General features: G+C 45.6%; 1 protein-coding gene across 7 annotated transcripts in view; it reads left to right on the forward strand.

Moving 5' to 3' along the window:
- Positions 1-22467, forward strand: part of DIXDC1 (DIX domain containing 1) — a 79511-nt gene that overhangs the window by 23120 nt on the left and 33924 nt on the right. For 3 of the 7 annotated variants that reach the window (XR_011249418.1, XM_069554982.1, XM_069554981.1), the window contains 4 exons: positions 8364-8493; positions 13567-13692; positions 16360-16591; positions 17353-17460. Coding sequence is in view for 6 of the 7 variants with exons in the window: in XM_069554982.1 (XP_069411083.1) it covers positions 8364-8493; positions 13567-13692; positions 16360-16591; positions 17353-17460 (596 nt within the window). In the remaining variant the exon portion in view is untranslated. Of the gene's footprint in view, positions 1-8363; positions 8494-13566; positions 13693-16359; positions 16592-17352; positions 17461-19328; positions 20148-22467 lie in introns of those variants that run through there. The other 4 variants (XM_069554984.1, XM_069554983.1, XM_069554985.1 and 1 more) reach the window with 3 other exon arrangements.

Below are 22467 nucleotides of genomic sequence, written 5' to 3' on the forward strand. Positions count from 1 at the left end.
TAGAAGGTTATGCAGTGTATTGTGTAGCTTGCAGTATATTTTGTAGAGCATGAGAAAAATAAAAGAAAAAAGTAAAAGAAAAAAAAAGAAAATAATACTTGATGGATTCTTTCTTAACGTGATAAAAATTTATATACCTTATTCCAGAAACCATTCACTTTCTAAACTGGGAAACACTTCAAGTATTTTCTGAGTCCAGAAACCAGGGAAAAATGCTCAATATCTCCACTACTAGTCAACTTTGTACCAGAGGTATATAGAAATTGATTAGAGGCATAAAGCTTAATAAAGAATATTTCTTTTTGTAGATGATGTGGTAATAATCCTGGAAATCATTGAGAATTATTGATAAAACTCAATGAAACTCAATAAAAGATAACAGAGTATAAAATGAACCTACTGAAATTAACAGCTTTCACATACACAGTGTAACCAATTAGAGAAAGTGATGGTAGAGAAAACCTCATTTAATCACAATTAAGAAGAATTCAATACTTAGAAATGAACTTAACAGGAAATGTATATAACTTACAGGAGGAAAACTCTAAAACTCTTCAGAAAGACTCATTTGAACAAATGAAAGACATCCCTTATTCTTGAGTAGGATGGTTCAACAACATAAAAATGACAGTTCTCTCTATATCAATTTATAAATTTAATATAATCCCAAAAAAGTTCTAACGGGCTTTTTTTTGAAAGTTAGATAAATATATACTGAAGTTTTTATGGAGAAATAAATTTGTAAGAATAGTCAAGAAAATATTTAAAAAAGAGAAAAATTTCAGAGGGGAGGGACCAGCTGTACCAGATCTTAAATTATACTATAAAACCTCTACAAATAAAACATTTTGGTACTGGTACATGAATCAGCAAATATACAAGTGATACAGACTATGAAGTCCAGGAAGAGACCGAGGAACTATGGAAATTTAGTGTATGATAAAGGCAGCATTGAGAGCAGGAGGAGAAGGGGACGACAGAGGATGAGAGGGCTGGATGGCATCACCGACTCGATGGACATGGGTTTGGGTGGACTCTGGGAGTTGGTGATGGACAGGGAGGCCTGGCGTGCTGTGGTTCATGGGGTCGCAAAGAGTCAGACACGACTGAGCGACTGAACTGAACTGAAAGGCAGCATCTCAAATCCCTGGGGTAAAGATTGACTTTAGTAAATGGTGCTGGAACAACTGGGTAGCCATTAAAAAAAAAAGGTTAAGTTGGATCTATACCTCACATTATACGGAAGAATAAATTCCAGATGGAACAGGGATCTAAATGCAAGCAATTTTGAAACCATATGAGAACTAGAGAAAAAACAGAAGTGAATTCTTCTCTCATGTTAGCATAGGGAAAGCCTTTCTAGCCATCACTCAAAATTCAGAGGAATGAAATATAGGTAATTTGATTATATAAAAATAAAATCCTTTTCATAGCCAGAAAACAATCATAAACTAAGTCAAAAGATGACTGATAGGGACTTCCCTGGTGCTCCAGGGCTAAGACTGCACACATCCAATGCAGGAGGCCTGGGTTCAATCCCTGGTCAGGATCTAGATTCCACATACTGCAGCTAAAAGTTCCTGCGTGCCTCAACTAAAGACCCCATGTGCTGCAACTGAGACCCAGCACAGCTGAAGAAATGTGTGTGTGCGCTCAGTCGCTCAATCATGTCCGACTCTGCAACCCTGGGGACTGTAGCCCACCAGGCTCCTCTGTCCATGGGATTCTCCAGCCAAGAATACTAGAGTGGGTTGCCTTTCCCCCTGACATAGGTATCAAACCTGAGTCTCCTGCATTGGCAGGTGGATTCTTTACTGCTGCACCACCAGGGAGGCAGCCAAATAAATAAATATACATATCCCCAAAGAGAGATCACTGACAAACTGGGAAATCTCTGCAACATATATCAAAGACAAAAGGATAACATTTCTAATACATAAAGAGCTCTTAAAATGAAGGTACAAAAGATAGAAAAATGGGAGAGATGTGAACAGATAATTCATGTACATATACAAAATATATAAAGATAAGGATGAATTTAAATTGAATTCTTAAACCTACCAAAAAGAGGCTCAAATTCATAACTAAAGAAATTTAAACAGCACTAAGATACAATTTGTCACCTATCATATTAGCAAAAATTTAAAAGTGTGACAACATATTGGCAAAATTGTGGGAAAATGCACTCTCATGCATTGCTGATGGGAATGCAAATAGATACAATGCTTTTGGTGGGGAATTTGGCAGTACTTAATGAAGTTATCTACTTAATGTATCTATATCCACCTAGCCATCTTCTTTGAATCTACCCTGAAGATAGACCTCGATCAACATAAAAACACATATGCATAACGTTATTCATTGCTGTACTGTTTGTAACTGCAAAATATTGGGGAAAAAAAAAAACCCTGAATTCCCATATATAGAAGACTGATTGACTAAATCATGATATATCTACATAATAGAGTACCATGTAGCTGTAAAATAAGGAAGATTTCTAGACCAATATGGAATGATTTCCAGAATATATTAAGCAAATATTCATTGAAGCGAAGTGAAAAATGTAGGTGTAAAAAGAATGTGTGTGTGTTAGTTGCGTCTGACTCTTTGCAACCCCATGGACTGTCGCTCACCAGGCTCCTCTGTTCATGGAATTCTCCAGGCAAGAATACTGGAGTGGGTTGCCGTGCCCTCCTCCAGGGGATCTTCCCAACCCAATCTTGAACCTGGGTCTCTGCATTGCAGGCAGATACTTTACCATCTGAGCCACAAGGGAATATCAGTGTTTAATGCTATTTGGGGGACTTCCCTGGTACCCAGTGGCCAAGACTGCAAACTCCCAGTGCAGGGGACCTGGGTTTGGTCCCTGGTCAGGGAACTGGATCCCATGTGCAATGAAGTTTGAAGATCCCACATGCTGCAACCAAGACCCAGCAGGGGCCAGTTTAAAAAAAAAAATTACTATGCTATTTTTCACATAAGAGAAGGGAAATAAATAAAATATACATATATCTTTTTTTCCAGTTAACGTAGAACAAATCAGATCGGTTATCGACGGGAGTGGATAGGAATAGGGTGGAAAGACTAGAGAAAAGGGATTGGAGTAGAGAGAAAGATGGAGGCATGACACTTCTGAATGTATGTTTTCCTATAGCTCTGACTTTTAGAATCATGTTACTCTTTCTCCTGCCCCCAAATTAATTAAAATCAACCAAAATGTTAGGACAACCCAACATGGTCTACCAATTGTAATAAATGGACTTAACTGTATTAAAAATTAATAACATAACCACACTGAAGGCAGAGGAAAGAAAAGGATTAACCTGAGTCACTTTGGAATCAGTATTTTGAGTGTACACTGTAAGGCTAAAGACAAAAAGGACTATATACCTGAAGATCAATTTCTGGCTGGTAAATTTATTTTTCTATGACCTGGCATAGCCCAATAGATAAATATTTTTTAAAATGACTATACTAATCCATATAAGGTATGGATTAGCAAGTCAAATTATGATGTGTTTTCTAGGACTGAGGAAATATTTGTAAATATATTGTGGATAGAGTCAGGTTTCTCACTGTGTGGAAAAAGGAGTTACAAATAAGGAAAAGGAAAAAGAGAGATGGAACCCTGTGGTGCTGGGCTAGAGGCAGGATCAGGATAATTCATGGTCTATTTCTCCATCTGTCTGTCAAGATAAGTAGATGGAAGTGTGTGTCTAGGTGTGATACATACCTGTATTTCCTACTCTACTCCTGAGAGGGCCCAGAATGTTACCCCAGTGGGATGAGTATACCTCATGCCCAAATTTTGATTTCTGAAAACTACTCTCCAACAAGAGGAGCCAAAAGTGATTTCTTTTGACAAATAGCTGATGACAGAGCTGGAGCAGAGCAAATACAAGATGAGGGGATCTTGTAAAAATACGGGTTCTAATTCATTAGAACTGGAGCAGAGTTTGAGATTCTGCATTTCCATTCTATGCTGCATATTCTATTCTACTGCATTTGAAGTGTGTTGATTCCCAGTGGCGCGTGAGCGTCTGCTTTTCTGAGAGGCCCCTGGTGACAGTGCTGCTCGTCTCTGGAGCGCTCTTTGATTAGCAGACAGCTCCCTAGTATAGGTTATTACACAGGAGACTCCCAGCACTGGCTGTGGAGGGAGAAGTGGTTTAGGCTAAGGTAACCTCCATTCCGAGAGTTTTGGTGAGGTTGTTTAATCCTCAGGGATGCATTTATTTAGGTGACAGTGTGGTAGAGTGGAAAGAGCACTGATTTGGGAGTCAGAGTGAATCTCACATTCGTAGTTTACAGTCTGGGTGGCCTTGAACATTATTTCACCGTTTCGGAGTCTTGGGTTTGCAGGTAGCAAAATAGATACAGTAAAAATTTCCCTGGCAGCTTAGCATTAGAGAAATTGTGTCTAAAGGACCTAGCATAGCTCTAGACACAGAGTAGCTGTTCAGAAAAGTGATGACAATTATTATCACTTATGCAATAGAATCGGAGAAGGCAATGGCACCCCACTACAGTACTGTTGCCTGGAAAATCCTATGGATGGAGGAGCCTGGTAGGCTGCAGTCCATGGGGTCGCTGAGAGCCGGATATGATTGAGTGACTTCACTTTGACTTTTCCCTTTCATGCACTGGAGAAGGAAATGGCAACCCACTCCAGTGTTCTTGCCTGGAGAATCCCAGGGACGGGGGAGCCTGGTGGGCTGCCGTCTATGGGGTCGCACAGAGTCGAACACGACTGAAGCGACTTAGCAGCAGCAGCATGCAATAGCATCCTCTTTAGTGGAAGCCAAGAACTGTGATTAATGTGCATGAAAAGTTCTGTGAGGAACCTCAAAGCAGTTTTGCATCAGAGACAACTTACTTCTATTCATTGGCCAAAAGAAGGCTATGATTACTTAAGTAAAATAATCTTGGGCCTGATGAAAAATACTTGTCTTCCCCTGCATAATTAACTTTTAGAATCATCGTTAAGTCTTGGCCTGATGAAATTTGACACATTATTCACCGATTCAAAGAAAGATTTGTTGAGCGCCTGTTACTCTGAGTCCAACAATCCTGAACTCTTGTAATGTCCTGCATGGAGCATCTAGTTGAGAACTGAGCCCCTTTGAGCTCACTGTCCTGTTTGCCTCCTTTCCTCAGGAAAGCCCCCTGAGCATGGGGTTCAGATTGAGCTAATACTCCTAGCACCTCACACACCCCTGTCTTAGCACTTGTCTCACCAACCTGCAAGCTGCTCCTCCTTCTCCTCTCTTCTCATTTTTTTTTTTCCCTGCAAACTTCCTGAAGGCATAAAGCTCTTTGTAGCCCCCTCACAGAACACTGGCTGCACCTACCTTGTAGTTGAACTGATTGCCTGGCACAGGACATCCTCACGGAGATCAGTGTCTGAGGTGTGTGGGAGGGTCAGGGAAGAGGTGGTGATGCTTGAGCTGAGGTTTAAGAAGAGATGCGAGGCAGGAGGGAGGTAGAGTGGCCGGAAGACATGGTGCGTTTGGGGCACTGCACGTAGTTTGGACCAACCTTAAACGCGGGGATTGGGGGGCAAATGTGAATGGATAAGCAAAGCTGGAGGAGAGGTAAGGACTAGCGCAGGACAGACTGAAGTGCAGCTGAGGAGGCTGGGTTTTATGCTGAGGGTAATGACAGGCCAGTGAAGGATTTTAAACAGGAATGTGTAGGGGGAGGGTTGAGGGTGATACTCAATAGAGGGAAGTGGGGTAGGGATTTTGATGTAAGCCAGGTAATCAGACCCAGCTGTTACCCTGATACCTTTGTGGCCCAGAGCAGAGTGGTTTGCTCTGGAGGCACCCTTTGCCTGTCCTGCCGTTTTGGCTGAACGGTAGGAGCTCACCTGGACAGGAATCTGGCCCATGAGAAAGCAGAAGGTGCAGCCGCCTCTAGCGTGCAGAGTGAGTGGATAGTAGGAGGCCCTTGGACCACCTGTACTGGGTTTGCTAACCAGGTCTGCCATGGCATTGGGATGGAGACTTTGGAGAAGTTACGTGATTTCTCTGAACCTCATCCACAGAACAGAGATGATACCAGCCCTTCGGTGCTTCTGTGAGAACTGAATTAGATGATGATAATGAAAATAATGATGACCATTTAGTAAACATCAACCGTGTGGCTGTGTTCTAGGTATATTGTTGTGTTGTTTAGTTGCTAAGTTGTGTCCAACTCTTGTTACCCCACGGGGTGTAGCCTGTCAGCCCTCCTCTGTCCATGGGATTTCCCAGGCAAGAATACTGGTGTGGGATGCCATTTCCTACTCCAGGAATCTTCCCGACCCAGGAATTGAACCCAGACCTCCTGCACTGGCAGGCAGAGTCTTTACCTCTGAGCCATCAGGGAAGCCCTCCAGATACATTAGTGAGTCATTAAAAGACATATGAAACATCAAAAGTAGTGTTTAATTCATGATTCAGTTCAGTCAGTTCAGTTCAGTCACTCAGTCGTGTCCGACTCTTTGCAACCCATGAATCACAGCACGCCAGGCCTCCCTGTCCATCACCAACTCCCGGAGTTCACTGAAACTCACGTCCATTGAGTTGGTGATGCCATCCAGCCATCTCATCCTCTGTCGTCCCCTTTTCCTCCTGCCCCCAATCCCTCTCAGCATCAGAGTCTTTTCCAATGAGTCAACTCTTGGCATGAGGTGGCCAAAGTACTGGAGTTCCAGCTTTAGCATCATTCCTCCCAAAGAACACCCAGGACTGATCTCCTTCAGAATGGACTGGTTGGATCTCCTTGCAGTCCAAGGGACTCTCAAGGGTCTTCTCCAACACCACAGTTCAAAAGCATCAATTCTTTGGCACTCAGCTTTCTTCACAGTCCAACTCTCACATCCATCCATGACCACTGGAAAAACCATAGCCTTGACTAGACGGACCTTTGTTGGCATCATGGTGGGTACTCAATAAATACCAGATTCTTTCTCCTACCTCCTGCTGATCATTGCACATCCTACAGTTTGTCAGTAGCTGATAGAACATGGCCTTAGCACTACCTTCCAAAGGACTTTATTTATTCCCACAAATTGACGTAGAGAAAATAGTGAAGATTTAATTTAAGTTCAGGAAGCAGCCAGTGAGTAATTTCTGATATCATTTCATCAAGGAAGTACTTGGAGCTTAGAAATCAACTGTACTTTAACCAAATTATAATTTGATACTGTTAGTGCTTGAATTTAATTTTCAGGTTCAGAGTCTTGGGCTTCTACAGACATCAGCCAGAACTGCTGCCTGTACTATGACCTTGCTCTTGTGCTATTTTGATATTTAGTGCCCAAATAATCAGAATGAACACCTGAATATACAAGCCCTGTTTAAAATGGAATATGAAAGGTTATCTAAGTGTTGCCATGAGTTATGTGTCCTGCCTGAGTCTGACAGGTTTCTGATGGTACTGGACCATAAGTGTTGTCTGAAAAAAAAAAAAAATTAAGGCTCCCCCGACCCCGACCCCAGTCTTCAGGAACTCTGCTCATCCTAGCCTTTCTTTTTCTTTCTTTGTGCAGGTTTCAGGTAACCAGATCCTCTTTGACAACATAAAGCCTGGATTAAAGCTAACTCTGTAGCAATCCCAGGATTATGGGCTCAGGAGGATAAATCCCAGGTTGATTTCAGTTAAATCTCTTTGTGAAGAAAGCAGCTATGAGAGGCAGTTCTGAGATCGGTTCAACTGTGGATTCCTAGCTCCCCAGGATCAGTTCTTAGGAATGTCACAGGCCATTGTGCACACGGGACACGAGAGATCGTTCCTGGGAAGCGCAGTGGGGCACTGGCAGCTCTCATCACACTTGAAAACGGGCTGTGCTTCTGGCCCGGCTTTATCCCTGGTCGACAGAGCTAAAGTCAAGGAGAGCAGGAGTCTCTGTCACCGAAACGCTCATCTGCGTATGTTGCCCACACCACCACCCGAGTCAGAGGGTAGCTTATCCCAGAGACTAGCATAAAACCAGAGAATTTCAGAGCATCCTCCATGTCTAACTATCTTTCTTTCCTTAAAACCTTCTCCTCCTCCGTCTGGGTATAGACTGCTCAGTTGCTCGGTTGTGTGCAAATCTGACCCCATGAACTGTAGCCCGCCAGGCCTCTCTGTGCATGGAAGTGTCAGGGCAAGAATTCTGGAGCAAGTTGCCATTTCCTACTCCAGGGGATCTTCCTCACCCAGGGATTGAACCTGTGTCTCTTGCAACTCCTGTATTGGCAGGCGAATTCTTTATCACTGGGCTACCTGGGAAGTCGGGTGTAGATCGCCCAGTCTCCAATGCTGTCTTAGAGGGTGCAGGGAAGAGGATATAAGTAACATGCAACCTTTCCTTGTCTCCCACTTTCATTTTCCAGCAACAGCTGCAGGCGTACGTGGCCTGGGTGAACGCGCAGCTGAAGAAGAGGCCAGCAGTGAAGCCAGTGCAGGACCTGCGACAAGATCTCCGGGATGGGGTGATCCTGGCGTATCTCATTGAGATTGTCGGTCGGTTGACTCTGATGCTAGCTTAAACCAGAGCGTGGCCTTTTTACCCTCCATGGGCCCTTCAGAGCAGATTTTTGGTGGTGGTTTAGTCACTAAGTCGTGTCCAACTCTTGTGACCCCATGGACTGTAGCCTGCCAGGCTCCTCTGTCCATGAGATTTCCCAGGCAAGAATACTGGAGTGGATTGCCATTTTCTCCTCCAGGCATTATTCTCCACCCAGGGGTTGAACCCTAGTCTCCTGCATTGGCAGGCGGGTTCTTTACCGACTGAGCTACTTCTTTAAAGTCTTATGGAAGTGAAAGTAGGGAAGACTTAAGATACTTGCCCAGGGTTAACTAATTTATTTATTAGTCAGTAAACACTGTGTTCCAGGTGCTGCATTAAACTTTGGGAGTGTGATGAGGAGCACAGTCGTGGCTCTCAAGTCTCCCAATCTAGTTGGAAAGACTGGAGAGCGAAGTCACTTCCAGTAATGTACTTAGTACTGTGATGGGGCAAGCACAGATAAGAGCAGAGGGCGGGCACCTAACCCACTGTTAGGGATTCTAGGATGGCTTGCCAGAAGATCTGATGTCTACACTGAGGCTGGAAAGAGAAGCGGCAGCCATGCAAAAAGAAAGTGTGTTACCAACAAAAGGACCCGACTAAGATAAGAAGACCTTGTTGAAAAAGCCCAAGAGTTGATGCCTGTCTTTCTTATTAGATGGTATCATAACCTTATTTCCACAGCACTTGTCCACACCTCTTATTACTTCTCTCACCAAATGATAATTGCTTCTTATCTACCTCTCCAGTATAGATTGAGCTCTTTAAGAGCAGGTACAGTGTAATTTTTTCCCCCCTTGTTTCCACGATCCTTAACCAAGTGCCAGACACATAACAGGTACTCAAACATTCATTGACATATTTGAAGGATGTGGGTTTGAGTAATATGTAAGAAGGCAGGCTTGCATCAGGCAGCCTGTCCAGAATTACTTCATTGAGACAGCTCATATATTCATTATTCACTTATAGTGATAATAACCATGATAATAGTAACAGCAGCTACTGTGTATTGAACACTTAATTTTACTTAGTCATCAATATTTGAAAAACATAATATTACCCCCATTTCCAGGAGCACTTTATATATATCCCCAGGAGCACTTTATATATATATGTGTGTGTACGTATATATCAAGCCTTACTTTGATTGATTTATGATAATGGATAGCATTTAAGTATTTTACTTATTTTTTGAGATTTAGAAAGGTCTGTCCTTGGAATTTTCCAGGCAAGAATACTGGAGTGGATAGCCTTTCCCTTCTCCAGGGAATCTTCCCAACCCAGAACCCAGGTCTCCTGCATTGCAGGCAGATTCTTTACTGTCTGAGCCACCAGGGAAACCCTTAAGCAACTTTGCAAGGTCACATAAGAATAGTGGTAAAGCAGAGGTACAAGCCTAGATACACTTTAATTCCAAAGCTAATTTTCAACTTTTAATTTTTCACTCATTTGAACAGATTATCCTGGAAATATAATCAGTTAGAAAATCCAGACAGCACAAGAAGATAGAAAATCAAAAGCCATTTCCCGTGTCTGTCCCCTTGCCAGTTACTTGTTCTTCCTGGAGGCAGCCAGTGTTAGCAGTTTCTGGCTATTCTTTCCAGAAATATTTAATGGTGCATATACAGGCAATATGAATGTGTATTCTTGTTTTTCAAAACACAGGTTCTTAAATGCTACATTCTGTTGCAACTTGGCTATAGAGAAAATCTCTCTGAATTCAGTACTTGAGATTGCATTCTTTCTTGAGCTGGCCCTCACTGAGCTTTTGATCCTACTACTATGCTCCTGAAATTGTTCTCCTTGAAGTCACAACTCTGCTCTGTCAAATCCCGTGGCCATGGCTCAGTCCTCATTTTGTTCAGCTTAGCGGAACTTGACACAGTGGATCACTCCCTCCTCCTCCAAACATCTTCCCTCGGTCTCCAGGATCCTGTGGGCTTGAAGGCTTCCTCCATCCTCACTGGCCTTTCCTGTTCACTCTGCTGGCTTTCTCGTGTGTGTGTGTGTGTGTGCACGTGCTTAGTCGTGTCTGACTCTTTGTGATCCCATCGACTATAGCCCACGAGCCTCCTCTGTCCATGGAATTTTCCAGGCAAGAATACTGAAATGGGTAGCCACTTCCTACTCTAGAGGATCTTCCCAACCCAGTGATCGAACCCGTGTCTCTTGCGTCTTCTGCAGTGGCAGGCGGATTCTTTACCAACCGCACCACCTGGGAAGCCCTCCTGACCTCTAAATGTTGGAATTTTTCCTTAGAGGTTCAGACCTTAGTTCTTTTGTATATTCTCTATCCCTAAGTGGTCTTTTCCCAAATTGGACTCTTTCGTCCTAAGCTTTTCCTTGAGTTCTAGGAGTGAATATCGGCTTCCTATTCAACTTCTCTGCTTGGATGTCTAAAATGCTACTCTCACTTCACATGTCCTAATCAGAACTTTTCCTTCACGCCACTGATCCCTCTGTCCTCTGAGATCCTTCATCTGACTAACACATCACAGTACCATTCCCTCAGTTGTTAAAGCAGAACACTTAGAAGTTGTCTTTAATTATTCTCTTTTTCTCATCTGTCGTAGTCAGCCCTTCACATGTGCTGTTTGCTTTATATTAAAAATGTACCTGGTATCTCACTCTTCACCTCTCAGCTTCTTCCCAAACCATCATTATCTCTCACTTGACTATTTTTATTTCCTTTCTAACAGATCTCCCTGTTTCCTCTTCACAGAATTTATGTCCACATGAAGTCAACTTTTAAAAGCATTAAGCAGGTCAGGTAACTCATCTCACATGCTAGCAAAGTAATGCTCAAAATCATTCAAGCCAGGCATCAATAGAATGTGAACTGTGTGAGCTTCCAGATGTTCAAGCTGGATTTAGAAAAGACAGAGGAACCAGAGATCAAATTGCCAATATCCACTGGATCATATAAAAAGCAAGAGAATTCCAGAAAAACGTCTACTTCTGCTTTATTGAGTATGCCAAAGCTTTTGACTGTGTAGATCACAGCAAACTGTGGAAAATTCTGAAAGAGATGGGAATCGCAGACCATCTTACCTGCCTCCTGGGAAATCTATAGGTCAAGAAGCAACAGTTAGAACCAAACATGGAACAACAGACTGGTTCCAAATAGGAAAAGGAGTATATCAAGGCTGTATATTGTCAACCCTGCTTATTTAACTTATATGCAGAGTACATCATGAGAAATGCCAGGCTGGATGAAGCACAAGCTGGAATCAAGATTGCTGGGAGAAATATCAATAAACTCAGATATGCAAATGATACCACCCTTATGGCAGAAAGTGAAGAGGAACTAAAGAGAATTGATGAAAGTGAAAGAGGAGAGTGAAAAAGCTGGCTTAAAACTCAACATTCAGAAAATGAAGATCATGGCGTCTGGTTCCATCACTCCATGGCAAATAGATGGAGAAACAGTGGAAACAGTGACAAACTATTTTCTTGGGCTCCAAAATCACTGCAGATGGTGACTGTAGCCATGAAATTAAAAGATGCTTGCTCCTTGTAAGAAAAGCTGTGACCAACCTAGACAGCATATTCAAAAGCAGAGATGTTACTCTGCCATCAAAGGTCTGTCTAGTTCAAGGCTATAGTTTTTCCAGTGGTCATGTATGGATGTGAGAGTTGAACTATAAAGAAAGCTGAACACCGAAGAATTGATGCTTTTGAACTGAGGTGTGGAAGAAGACTCTTGAAGGTCCCTTGGACTGCAAGGAGATCAAACCCAGTCAGTCATAAAGGAGATCAGTCCTGAATATATATTGGAAGGAGTGATGCTAAAGCTGAAACGCCAGTACTTTGGCCACCTGATGTGAAGAACTGACTCGTTGGAAAAGACCCTGATGCTGGGAAAGATTGAAGGTTGGAGGAGAAGAGGACGACAGAGGATGAGATGGTTGGATGGCATCACCAACTCGATGGACATGAGTTTGAGCAAGCTCTGGGTGTTGGTGATGGACGGGGAAGCCTGGCATGCTGTAGTCCATGGGCTGGCAAAGAGTCGGACACAACTGAGCAACTGAACTGAACTCTCTTACCTCCAAGCCTGCATTTTCTGCCCATTACATATAGAGTAAAATTCAAGGTCTTTGCTCTTTTGCTCTAGTTGCCAAAGCCCCACGTGGCCTGGCCTTGCTTGCCTCTCTACCTGTCCTAGAACTCGACTCCTTGCTCTCTCCCCTCCAGCCATAGGGTCCTGTTGCTGTTTCTCAGATAAGCTGATCTCATTCCCGCCTTGGCGTTGGTACTCATGGTTCCTCAGCCTGGAATGCTGCCTCTGCAAATCTTCTCCTCTCTGATTTTATTCAAGTCTCCGCCCAAATGTGTTATCCGACAGACCATGCTTACTCGTCTTTGTGTTTCCTCATAGTACGTATCGCTGGGCTTCCCAGGTGGTGCTAGTTGGAAAGAATCCGCAGGCCAGCACAGGAGATGCAAGAGACCGGGTTCAATCCCTGGGTGGGGAAGATCCGCTGGAGTAGGAAATGGTACCCACCTCCAGTATTCTTGCCTGGGAAGTCCCATGGAGAGAGGAGCCTGGCGGACCCCAGTCCTTGGGGTCGCCAAGAGTCGGACGTGACTAGCACAGCACGGCACTTAACCACTACCTGAAATTATGTCAAACATTTATCTGTTATCTTGGTCATCTCTCATCCCTGCAGGTATAAACTCTATGATGAAAGGAAAGACAGACAATGTCTTGGTCACTGCTCTTTCTCTGGTGCCTCAAACAGTGCCTGGCACACAGTGGGTGCTCAGTGAATATTTGTTGAATGAATAAATGTACACATAGTAACTTCACAGGCCCCAGGGAATAGATGTGAAAATTCGAAGACCTTCCAGAATGCTTTGATTTTCCTATTTCCCATCCAGATTACAAACATGAAGGCCTAACTCCCTTACATATTTATAGATAATGTTAGTGTTTACATCAAATATTCTCTCTGTGTCTGGCTACTATGAAACTGTGATAGTACTCCTCTTCATAACTTCATGTATTTTCTCTCTTCTAACAGCAGGAGAAAAGCTGAGTGGGGTACAGCTGAGTCCCAGTAACCAACAAGAGATGAAGAATAATGTGGAAAAAGTGTTACAGTTTGTAGCCTCCAAAAAGATTCGTATGCACCAGACTTCAGCTAAAGGTCAGTACTTCCTTCTGTCCGTGGTGGCTGAGTACACTCATCTTTACCTAGGGATTGCTACCTTCAGAAGAACCATCCACAGTGTGGCTGAGGGCTCAGAGTAGACTGCAGTGACCTCACATCTTTTTCCACATAAGGAAAGTCATCCTCTTGGGGTGGAATAATTGTCAAAATCCAGGTGCTTTGGAGACCAGGGTGAAGGTAGAAGCTCTTTATTTTAACTGAATAAAGTTTTGTTTGAGTGTGTGTAGGAAAATTAACAGAAAAGAAATGACAACGTTTGGATATTAATTTTAGAACATCTTGTTTAAGATATCAAACATGAAGATAGATGATATTTTTTTGTGTTTCTAGTGTTTCATGACAGTTATTATCTCAGATCATAATAGCCTACTTTCTTCTATCCAGTTTTCCAGAAGGAAAATATTTGATAGCAGTTTTTTTTTGAACATCACAGGACATCTCCAGGCAGGATCAAAAAGCTCTTTCACCTCTGCATATGCCCTCTCCTGGAGCCACATGGCCAGATGAAGGACAGCTCTCATTGCAGTTTGAGCCCAGGCTGCAGGGGAGAAATGATGTAGCTGTCCTCAGAAGGCACAGGCTCTCTGGTCCTCTCACTCTGACTCTATAACTGATTATAATCTGGTTTGTTTCAGCCTCAGTTTCTGGGCCTGATTGCCTGTGGCTCTGATGAGAATGGAGGTAGGAGAGAGCCCTCCTTTCCGTGTTGTTAGTGTTCTCTGTGTTGGGCTCATTCAGGCAGGGCAGTTACTGACCATTGAGAATGTCGTGTAACAGATATCAATCAATCCTTTTGGAAACCTTGCATGTTTAAAAGGCTGTGAAGCTGAAAAAAATACAGTTTTGTCTATTTTCTGACATTAACCAGACCCATCATGTTATTTTCTGTCTGCCTTTCTATCTTTTTTTTTTTCTAGGACAAAATTTAGCATGTCAGATATTTCTCTGATCCAGGCCCCGTGAGGAGTGGGCTTGGGGATCTGGCCCATTAAAGTCAGCTATTTTGAGGGAACAGTCGTTCAGGACATCATTGTCTTTTACCTGGAGAAGTGCAACCGCTTCCTAATCAGTCCCACCGCATCCATTTCTGCCCCCCTCCCGTCTGCTCTCCACACTGCAGCCAGAACAATCTTTCTAAGAGTACGATACGCTCATGCCATTCCTCTGCACCTGAGGTCCCTTAAGATAAAATCCAGAGTCCTTTCTCTGGCTTACTATGCCCTTTCTGACCTGACCTCCACTTCATCCCCCTCGTCTTTCCCCCACTCCCCCTGAACTCTGAACTCTGGCTATGCTAAACTGCTTTCTGTTCCTCTTCCAGTGTGTGCCATAGAAATATAAAGTAAGTCACATTCTTGATTTGAATGTGTCTAAATAGCCACATTACAAAAAAGAAATTGTGGAATTAATTTTGATAATATATTTTATTTAACCCATGTATCCAAAATGAGGACTTCCCTGGTGGCCCAGTGGGTAAAGAATCCACCTGCAATGCAGGAGACCCAGGTTTGATCCCTTGGTTGGCAAGATCCCCTGGAGAAAGAAATGGCAGTCCCACTCCAGTATTCTTACCCGGAGAAGCCCCATGGACAGAGGAACCTGGCGGGCTACAGCCCGTGGGGTCTCAAAGAGCTGGATACAACTGAAGTGACTTAGCAGGCATGCATGCATATCCAGAATATGATCAGCTCAACATATAATCAGTGTAAAAAACAATCAGTGAGATATTTTGCATTCTATTTTTTTATACTAAATCTCATGAGATTTTTCATTCAGTTTTTTTTTGTGTGTGTGCTAAGTACACTCACAGCACATTTCAGTTAAGACCACTGCTGCCTTTTAAGTGCTCAACAGCTACATGTGGCTAGTGGCTCCCATACTGGATGGCATCTAGACCTTCATGCCTGCTGTTCCCTCTTCTTGGAATACTTTTTTCCTTCTCTTTCCTCATCTGATGAACCTCTATTGGTCAGTCAAGCCTCAGTTTAGGACTCACCTTGTCTGGGAATCCTTCCCTGAGGCCTCTAAACTAGACAGATGCTTCTCTGAGTTCCCAAAGAATCTTGTGCTTTTCCTATGGTATGAAGGAAATGGCAACCCACTCCAGTACTCTTGGCTGGAAAATCCCATGGACAGAGGAGGCTCTCATGGGATCACAATGAGTCGGACACAACTGAGCGACTTCACTTTATGTTATTACACTTTATGGTCATTGCTTTAACTCTTCGATCTCCCTATTAAACACAGCTTTGTGAGGACAGAGAGCTTGACTGCCTTGCTTTCCTGTTCCCTAGCAGACACTCCAGTACTCTTGCCTGGAGAATCCCATGGACGGAGGAGCCTGGTAGGCTGCAGTCCATGGGGTCGCTAAGAGTTGGACACGACTGAGCGACTTCACTTTCACTTTTCCCTTTCATGCATTGGAGAAGGAAATGGCAACTCACTCCAGTGTTCTTGCCTGGAGAATCCCAGGGACGGGAAGCCTGGTGGGCTGCTGTCTCTGGGGTCGCACAGAGTTGGACATGACTGAAGCGACACAGCAGCAGCAGCAGCAGCAGCAGCAGCAGCAGATGCATAGGAACCGAGTGCTTCCTCAGCACTCCGCTTCCCTCTTAGGACCTCTTGGTCTGTTCTGATCCTCAGATATCGTGGAAGGCAACCTGAAGTCTATCATGAGGCTGGTCCTGGCCTTGGCAGCTCATTTCAAACCTGGCTCCAGCAGGACAGTGAGCCAAGGACGGGATGCCAGAGCCCCCCTGCAGACTCACCAGCCTCACTGTGCCACTGCTGTGGCCCAGGGAGCCGCCGCTGCTCTGGCCGATGTGTGTCATGACATGTCGCGGTCTGGGCGGGATGTCTTTCGATACCGACAGAGGTAAGGATGGAAATCTGGGGATGGGAATTCGACCTGCACTGATATTTCTTCCCTTAAATGATGATTGTGCAGTAGATGGAAATATCACCTAAACAGCCCACATTGCAGAAAAGAGTATGGAGTGGAGGTTGGAGAGGGTGCTCCAAAAGAGAAAAAAAAAAACACCTTTCTTTTAGGCATGTTTATTTTGACTTTTGGAGAAGGGCATGGCAACCCACTCCAGTATTCTTACCTGGAGGATCCCATGGACAGAGGAGCCTGGCGGACTGCAGTACTTGGGATCACAAAGAATCAGGCACGACTTAAGTGACTTGGCATGCACGGCACGTGCACATTTTGACTTTAGCAGAATGTAAAGGAATCATATATGTAATTCTTTTCTCTGGTGCCCAGAGTTTTAAACATATTCCTTTGGCACTGTGTGTTTTCTGCACTGGGAGGTATGTGGGAGCACCATCCCCATTCACCCCTGAGTCTCTCCCTGGTGTGTATCCTGAAGGTTGGGTATCCCAGAGAGTCATGGCAGGAGATGCTTCGTGGGTTGTGTGTCAGAGAGGGAGCATGACTCTGAGGTGTTGCAAAGATTGGTGAAATTATTGGTTTTTCTACCTTCCTTGCCAGATTTCAAATGTCTTAAAGGCAGGGGCTTTGCCTCGTCTGTCTTTTTACCCACAGCAGTCCCAGAGTGGCATCTATCAGTAGTTCGTGGGTGGGCCCGAAGGACTGACACCCTCTCCTTTATTGGTGCCCTCCGACTTTAGGAACAGCAGCATGGATGAGGATATTGAGAATCCATGCTGGAGCGTGCGAGCCCTGGTGCAGCAGTATGAAGGACAGCAAAGGTCCTCGTCTGAGTCCAGCTGCTCCAGGTAACCGTGGCCTGAGATTCTTCATCGCTACAGTCCTCAATTCATGGAGGTTCTCAGGGTTGGCAGCTTCAGGTACCCATGCAACAGGCAATAAGGCACCAAAGTCTCTCCTCTTCCCTCAGTTTATGTGTGGCTCACAAGGGGTAACCCTCAGCACGGCCTTATGGTTTTGTGCTGGCAAGAGGGCAAGGTGAGATGCTTGTGAATTTCCCACATACCAATATTAGGGCTTAGCTGTGTCCACGTGGGGGCATGACTGGGACCTGTCAGCACCCAGCTGGATCTTTTTGATATTTATTTATCAGCTGCTAGTGTTTATGAGAGCCCGTTCCATTGCACTGTCTGTGTGCCTGAGAAGGTTGTATAAAGCTCGTAGCAAGAGGAAATGAGTAGAGTTGCCTTAGTGCTTTAAGAATGTTTCCAGCTTTCATTTGTAGGGCTGGGAATTGTGGCAGATCAGTACACATTTGAATGGGCTAGCGATGTGAGTGACTGTAGCTGAAAGGCTGTCCATATCCCTTAGAGCCAATTGCAGAGACCAAAACAGGACACAGTGTGCTGATAAAAGCCTGATCAATGCCAAGTATGGTGGCAGAGAAAGACTATTTTCCTGGCTTACGTAAATCACGCTCCTGTAAACACATCCCCAGATGTTGTTATCTTATTTACTAATTTCATTGCAGAATCATATTTAATTTATGCTCTAATGACCTTTTCTCTCATCAACCCAGCTTAGTCTGTTCCAGTTAAGCCTAATTGTTCTTTATCTGACATGTATGTATTTTCTATGTCTTTGTTTTCTTCCTCCTATTTCTTTTCTTCATACAATTCCATCTTAATTTGATGGGCCATTTTCTTATTTGCTTGGAAATTAAATAGAATTCTTTCCATCATTTTAATATACTGGTAACCTTGCTTGATTTTTAACTTTCACATTTAATAGATTTTTTAGTTTTCAAAATTCACACAACGTTAAATTAACTATTAATCATTCTAAAGTGTATGATTCAGTGGTACGTAGCACCTTCATTAATATTGTGCAACCATCACCTCTGTCCAGTTCAGAGAAATTTGCATCACCCCAGAAGGGAACCTTGTGTCCATTAAGCAGTAGATGTGCTTTTATTGAGAATCTAAACCAGTTTTTCCTTGCTTCTGCTTGGACTATCACTTGGTACAGAATCAAAAGATATTCTGTTGTACAATGAGATCTATTCCTTCCTGTATGGCTACAGGCCTTTTACTTTCCTGTGACTGATAGCGCTTGCCAGAGTTAGGGAAAAAAAAAAAAGTCCGGATTTTTTTCCTGAGAGCACCTGCTTCCTTCCTGTCTGGCAGAACTCAAGACTGGGGGCAGGGTATGAGACAGTGTGAATTCGGGGCTGCTGGAAATCGGGCTGCAGTGGCTGGCAGTGACCGTTTTCTAGGAGAGTGTTCAGAGAACAGTTGGCTTTCCTCTTTCTCTTCTTCCTGATGCGGTCGTTTTCTTCTCGGCCACCCTCTCACTCACCTCTTTGGGATGCTCAGTTGGCACCCAGAAGGGTCCGGGACATTTTGCCCTGCTCCTCCCCGCAGCCCGCACGCAGTGATCCGTGAAGGCCAGGAGACACCCGGGATGTGACTCGGGGAAGAAGAGTGGTTCAGAAGATAGCCCCTTACGTCTGGTCCCCTCCCCCTGCTCCTTGACAGACATCCTGGCAAAGCCCTGCCAGGCTGCTCGCCTGTTGCTTCTCAGACCCGTAAACCTCGGGCCAGCCTCTCAGGATTCAAGCAAAAGGCTCCTCAGTTGAGGAAAAAAAAAAAAAAACATATGAAACGCCCGAGGGGAAGGTTGGGGGGAGTGGAGCCCAGCGTTCAGCGGGTTTCCGGGGGAACCTCCTCCCGCGAGGAGCCGAGTTAGACCCACCCGGACCTCGGTGCCCGGGAAGGCAGGGGTCAGAGGAGAGAAGGCACGGCCGCCAGTCCCGGGCTCCTCCGAAGGAGGGCACCGCGCAGCCCTCCCAGGCTTCTGCCGACCCCGCGGCGCCTCCACCGCCGCGCCCGGGGCCGCCTCCGGGCCCCGCAGCCCCGCCCCGCTCCGCCCCGGGGGCTCGGCCAGCCCGCGGAGCGCCCGCCGGGGTCGGACGGATCCCGGCGCTGCCCGGCCGCGTGTGACAGCTCGGGGAGCGGGGGGAGGAGGGCGCGGGAGGGCGGGACCGGGAGGCGGCGCGGAGCGGGGGTCGCCGCCCGCCCGGGCGCTCGACCGCTCGGCCGGAGCCGCGGGCAGGGCTCTTCGGAGATGGGTTGAGATGCTTGCGCCCGGGGGCACTCCCGGAGCCGCGCGGCCGCGGGGACCACGGATGCGGCTGCCGGGGGCCGGCAGCCTGAGAGGGGAGGCGGTTTCCGCCGAGGCCGGGCCGCTGCAGTGTCTGAGCTGCCGGGACGGCGCGCCCCGGAGCCCGGAGCATCGCCGTGCCTGGGGCCGAGACGCCTGTCTCTCTGCCCTCTCTGCTCTCTGCCGGGACCGGGGTGAGCGGCTCTCCTAGTTGGCCTGCCCAGAGGAGCCGTTCTTCGGGGGGCCCCCAGCGCGGGGAGACATGCCCGAATCGGGGAGCGCTGTGACTCTCAGCCTCCCGCTTCACCCAGGGAAGCCGACTTGCTGAAGCCGGAGCCACGAGGGGGACCATGGGCGGGACGCAGGTCAAATGGTGAGCTGAAGCCACTTGGGCTTTGGAGGTGTGTGTGGGGGGCTTGGGTGGGAGCAGGGCCAGGACTGGAGGATGCTGTTGGCCAGAGACAGGCGGGGGTTCGGTGGGGGCGCTGTTCTGGGGAGAACAGCCTGCTTGCGGGCCTGAGATGAGCACTGTAAAATACAGTGGGTTTATTTAAGAAGCTGCAACCAGCATGGGAGAAGGAGTGGCTTTTGACCCCCTTCTGGTCTCTGCTGAAGCCGGCACTTCAGGACATAACAGAACTCTTATTGCTTCGTACCCATTTAAAAAAATTGATTGGACTTTTAATTGGAGATATCTTTTCTGGGAGACTGCTTGTCTGACAAGTTAAGATTGGAGAGATGTTAGACCTGTGGGAATTAGGAATGTATCAGTCAGACCTGATTTGTAATCAGTTGTTCCCTGTCTTGACACGATTATAATGGCAAGTGGGGGGTTACTTGTTTATAAAGCAGTTTTTAAAGCTCATCAGGGAGATCCCAAGCCATGTAATTAATTAGCATTAAAATAACGTTTGTGTATGATTCTCTTGCATGAGGTTCTTCCTTGGGGAAGGCAGCTTGCTCTGACATGTGCCTCAGGATTTTTCTTCCTCAGATTTCTTTTATCTTTTAGACCCAGCCTGTTTAGTTTCAGGGTTTTTTCTCTCTGTGGCTCACATACTGGCAGCCCCAGTTCAAGAAAGAGAAATGTTGTTTTCTTTGGCTGCTCTGCCACTCCCCCAGTGGGCCTGGGTATGCAGACATCCGCCTCCTCTGCCCTTATATGGGAGATGGCTCACTTAGGAGGGAGCCGCTGAGCTGATCTAGCTGAGCATGCGTCTCTGCTCTCAGGAAAGCAGTTTTCCCCGCATCCTAGGTTCACACCACTCCTCCCACCCCCCACCCCTTCGTCTCACACATATCCACTGTGGTCCAGCCAGATGCAGGCAGGGGCACCCGTCAGCCATAGTGCCTTGTCAGCTGGGAAAGTGTGGTCTTACCATTTCTCAAAGAGGAGCAGCTGGGGTGCAGGCATCTTTCTGCACTCAGATCCCTATTTCTATAAGAAGGTGAACGCTGAGGCCTGAAGAGCAAAAATCTATTCTTCTTGTGAATGGTAGCCCTAGACTAGTGCTTTTCCAGCAGCTGATTTATGTTGGCCTGGAAGTTAGATTGCCTAAGTGGTGAGAGATGGATAAGAGAGTTCCCTGGAGCAATTTCCTTTTCTAAATAGCACTTCTTGCCTTTCTCCACCTGTCTGCCTGTTTGGGTTGTAAATTTATAGATGTTGTTAAGTGACACTTTTTTTAATTTGCAGGAGCAAAAGACAACTGTTTTCCCCTATGGTTCTGATAAGGATGAGAGTGTATTGCTGGTCGAGGTCATTCCCACCAAATCCCAAAACCCGGGACACTGAGGAGGTTGAGACACTAGTCGTCAGGCTGCTTCAGAGCTTTTTGAAATCGCTGGCTGCCTCCACTGTGCTTGGCTCTTGTTTTTCGTGGTTTCTAGGAAGACGAAATGTTAACTCCTGATCGTGGCTGTGAGGATTAGCCTGGGAGACTTCAGGGGCACATTAAGTGGGTCAGTGAATCCAAGACACTTTCACTGTTGTCTGGGTGATGGATTTGGAAAGAATTCCTGAGAGGGGGCTGGGCCTGCAGACCCCACAACCCCTGAGATTGTTTTGGTGCTGATGTTCTCAAGGTGGGTGCAGAGAAAGAGGGCTCTTCAGATGGCAGTGTCAGCCTCGCATTCCATCATATCCTGTAGACTTGCTTCTGGAGATTTAAAATTCTGCTTCCTCCCAAATGCAAACCATTCCTTCCAAAGCCAGTAGTTGTACTAGAATTTAAGAATTGTTGCAAGATTTCTGGTGACAGTTTTTTAAAAAAGATTTATTTGTTGTTTTGTTGAGCTGGGTCTACGCTGCTGCTCAGGCTTTCTCTGGTTGCAGTGCTTGGGTTTCTCATTGTGGTGGCTTCTCTTGTTGCAAAGCACTATCTCTAGGGTGCTCGGCATTCAGTAGTTGCGGCTCCTGGGACCTAGAGGACAGGCTCAGTAGTAGTGGCGCACAGGCTTAGTTCCTCCGGGCGTGTGGAATGTTCCGCAAACGGGAATCGAACCCTTGTCCCCTGCATTGGCAGGTGGACTCCCAACCACTAGACCACCAGGGAAGCCCTCTGACAATTTAAAAATTAGTGTGGCAGAGATATGAATAACTCTTGGCAGTAAATCAAGTAAACCTTTATTGTCTCTTGGCAGGTCTTATCCCCTTTTGAGATGTTACACCCTTTTCTGTATCACATCCTACC

The sequence above is a fragment of the Ovis canadensis genome, chromosome 15, assembly GCF_042477335.2.
Source record: "Ovis canadensis isolate MfBH-ARS-UI-01 breed Bighorn chromosome 15, ARS-UI_OviCan_v2, whole genome shotgun sequence".
Lineage (NCBI taxonomy): Eukaryota > Metazoa > Chordata > Mammalia > Artiodactyla > Bovidae > Ovis > Ovis canadensis.